The sequence below is a fragment of the Phoxinus phoxinus genome, assembly GCF_949152265.1.
Source record: "Phoxinus phoxinus genome assembly, chromosome: 21".
NCBI classification, from domain to species: Eukaryota; Metazoa; Chordata; class Actinopteri; order Cypriniformes; family Leuciscidae; genus Phoxinus; species Phoxinus phoxinus.
Window position 1 is genome coordinate 11,787,891 of NC_136896.1, and position 4,120 is coordinate 11,792,010.

Genomic DNA, 4,120 nt, shown 5'->3' on the forward strand with positions numbered 1-4,120 from the left:
AATGGATTATCTAAGCAACTGACTTGCTGTATTGTTAATCTTGACATTATTTATCTGAAAAACCATGCATTTCCTGTATATACACTGTAAAAAAATAATTACATCCCCAAGTCAAAATTTTCTAGTGACTGATAACATCGAAGTTTTTCAATTAGTCTGACATATTCTTTCTCATTGAGCCAATGTTAACAGACTATTGCAACAATTAATTCAATTTATTTTACAGAATTTCACTTGGGCCAATTTAAAAATTTAGATGTGACCAGTCACTAGAATATTTTGACTTGGAGAGGTTAATTTTTTTATACAGTGTATATATATATATATATATATATATATATATATATATATATATATATATATATATATATATACACAAAATATGAAGACCACAGATTATCAGCATGACCTTTGTGGTATTCTTTTTTTTTTTTAATGTTCCTGGGAAGTTTACATGGTTTCAATTTTATGTTAAGAATATTGATTGTAAAGCATCACTGTAGCCAACTGCTAAACTTTTCTATATCCGTGTTTCCCATAAATATGCCAGACTCATTGACTGTTCCTCAAACACTAATGCATTATGCTCAGAGTTCAAATATATGAATATGCAGAGGCCAGTTTAGCCCTAAGCGGCAAATGCCACCATATGGATTGTGAGCTGGGAAAGCAATGTGTAGATAATTTTGGCCCAGATCGTCTGTTGATTAATTTCTCAGTGTACAAGCACAGCTGAATGGACTACTGATGAGTGTGCTTAGTATTAGTGCACTAATGTCTCAGATTAGTGCACCATTTGTTGATTGGCTATGTGGCATATATGGAGTTGGTATCTTTATAGGAAATTATAGTGTCATTGTGTATTATTGCAATGATATGACCCAATGATAGATCTAAGTGTAGGTTCATTAAACTTATTTTTTTTAGTGTTGTAAACACTGTTTCCCCCCACACACTAGATCTAAATTCTTGTCATCCACTTAATTGCAACTCTATGAAAAATAATGTAATATTTCTGTGATAAGACACAGCATTTTGACTTACCAGAAATATGTGGGAAAAGTTACTCTTGGCACAAACTTTATTAATAGTTCTGAAAGCATGCATTTTTTTATCTGGACTGAATGTAGCAATATTTCTATTCAATGTTATTAGATTATTATTTTGTTTAGTAATGAGTGATTATGCCAGTAGTGTGTTGGCTATATATGTATGATAGGTGTATATAGCCTTACATTATCTTCACATGCTTGTTGAAAGATCCTACTTCCCTGCATTTGTAAGTACAAATGTGTCACATTCAAGTGCCAGAAAATCGGCTTGTTGTTTGAGAATTGGTTAGGTTTATCATTTAATCTCAGCAGGGGGTTGCACACTTGTTTTACAGTATACATACACTTATGTGTACTTAGTGTACTTGCCTAAAAAAGTACTGGGTAATATAAGGAAACTACATGGGTTAAGGTTAGGTTTAGCTGTAAGTATTTCTGAACATGTTACCATCTAACAAGTATTCAAAGGATGTGGCATTAGTGCACTGGATAAATTAGGTTCAAGCTTAAGTGAAAAATATGAATGAGTTGGTTGTTTTGTGAATGGAGGGGGAACAATTCTCAGCATTTATCTGTAAACATCGTTCATCGTTCAAATAAGGTTATGGCCTTGATCAGTTTTTGATATTGCAGTTTGTTGATTAAATGGAATATGCTTAAAAATAAAATTAATTGCTTCTGAATAATAGCCTAATAAAAAAAATGGTGTGTCAAATTTATTTTGTATTTATTTAGTTTTATTGATTTGAACATATCTAATTAATATTAGCCTAATGCTATAGGGACACGAATGGAAAAAAAATGTTTAAAGATGTAATTGAGGTTTGTGAATATCCGTTCAGGACACAGTAAAATTCCTCTAACTGAAAAATCATGCTTACCTTTACACGAACGGGTTAAGCTTTCCAATCTCTTCACTGCATCACCTTTAACTGCGCCATGACAAGCGTCTCAGAGTTGAACTCAAACTGATTACTGGATGACGCAGACTTTCCCCAAGAGTACAAGCTCGGTGGGCGCTTTTTAAACGATGACGTGTAGCGGTAAAAACTCTTGTGGCGGTTTTTAAGATACTCTCGATAATTCTTAGTCAGGAGCGTGTACAGAAACGGATTGATGCAGCTGTTGCTGTAGGTCAGACTCGACACGAGGTAATTGATGCTCGTGTTTGTGTGTGAGGCTAAACTGAAGGGCTTGTGGTACAGGGGGACAAGTTGCCATATCCAAAAGGGCAAAAAACACGCCCAGAACACGAGCACGATCGTGAAAATCATTATCAAAACTTTCTGTTTTGGCGAGCGCTTGCTGCTTTTATTAATAGCCGACGTCTTTTGAGACTCCAGGTACGTCTTGGCTAGTCTGGTGTACAAGTAGCCAATTACAAGCCCTGGCGCCATTATGCTCGTGCAGAACAGGACAGTCAGGTACAATTTATACGCCTGAGGTGCCCAGGTGGACGCGCAAATCCTTTTCACCCCTCCATCTGCGGTTGTTTTAGTCTGGTTAACCATGACCATCATGGGAAGAGTTAGGACGAGGGACAAAATCCAAACGCCCCACGCCATGGCTTTTCGGTAGCTTTTGGAACGTTTCACAGTATCCAATGGTTTAGTCACTGCCAGGTATCGCTCCATACACATCACTGTCAGAGTAAATATGCTCGCGTGCATAGTTAGCAGGTCCAGACTCAGCAGTATCTTGCAGCCCACATCCCCAAAGTACCAGTCCTTCAGAAAGTACGTGCACACCACGAAAGGAATCGTGGAGAGGTAAAGAAGATCCGCGAGCGCCAGGTTGATGATGGAGATGTACATGGAAGTTGCGAAGCGTATGGAGTGACACATAACTACCAGCGTGTAGACGTTTCCCGAAACTCCAACGATGTAAACCACCGACAGCAGCGTCCCGAAAGTCGATGTTATCACAAGCTCGTCCACCGAACCGGAGTTGCTACGGGACGGACCGCTGACACTGCCAGACTTGTTGTAATTCATTGCGCTCGCGGTGAATGCGGAGCTCTGCGCGGGAACTTTATGCCAGGTGCGCCAGACCCACACACGCTGTTTGGATATTTGACAGATGTGTCTGAGAGCACTCGCCGGTGTCCACAGCTCCTGACGTCAAAATACCGTCGCTCACTTGCCTTTTGGCCACTTAATGTTTTCGAAGAAAGTAGAGACAACGTGCATTTATTTCTAGTTTTTGGTTGACTTTTACTAAGATTCCCCTCACTATTTCATGAAACAAATATCTGTTTTTTAAAAAAAGTAGCTATATAATGCAGAATAAATAAAAATCCAAAAAGCCCTATTGTCTTATGTTAGGCACCCATTTTTTTAAAGATACCTTCTCTAAAGGTTTATTCTGGTGAGAAATGTAGGTTATTTTTCTCTGCATTGGCGTGTTGCAAATGACATTAACCCCGTTATCACAGTGCATCTGACCTTGGGTTAGTCCCACAGGGATCTGCAGTGTTCTCATAATCCCTTCCTGTGAAAGTCAGGACTGCAGACTAAAAAATGACTAGCCATTGGCTGCTAAAATGAAACATTTAAGAGACAAATAAGCTTTTTTTTCTTGTCGTACAAATTCATTTAGATTTAGGGGGAGACTGGGTATGAAAGTAACCTTTGTTTGAGCATCGGTAACTAAGTGGTTGTATGTGAATTTGATACGTTGTAGCCACATTTATCTGCTAAAAATATAACGCGCTTGGACACGTACAACACAATCAGAGATTATGTGAGTTAATGTCAAACACAAAGAGTTCCGCACAGGCTGGGGATATATGTAACAATGAGAGGTAATTTGCTGAAATAAGATCCACACCATGTTTTTGAAGAACAAAGAAGAATCCGTTTTAAATAACTTGAACAAAGTAACAAAAAACAATGTATTTTTTAAAAAAAAAAATTTTAAGGACATTATATTTAGCACAAACACAATTGCTCTGAGTGTGTGTTTGTCTGAACTGTAATCGTGTTGTCACATAACAGTTCAGTCACTAGATATTGCCACCCACCTATTTTATGTGAATTTTGGGATATCACATAAAAAACACTGGATGG

General features: G+C 37.7%; 1 protein-coding gene across 1 annotated transcript; it reads right to left on the reverse strand.

Annotated features, from left to right (window-relative positions):
• Positions 1-433: 433 nt before the first annotated feature.
• On the reverse strand, positions 434-3,438 carry LOC306989743 (urotensin-2 receptor). The gene has a single exon (XM_079595700.1). It carries the CDS (start codon positions 3,044-3,046, stop codon positions 1,967-1,969), a length of 1,080 nt encoding a protein of 359 aa, XP_079451826.1. The 5' UTR covers positions 3,047-3,438; the 3' UTR covers positions 434-1,966.
• Positions 3,439-4,120: the final 682 nt, after the last annotated feature.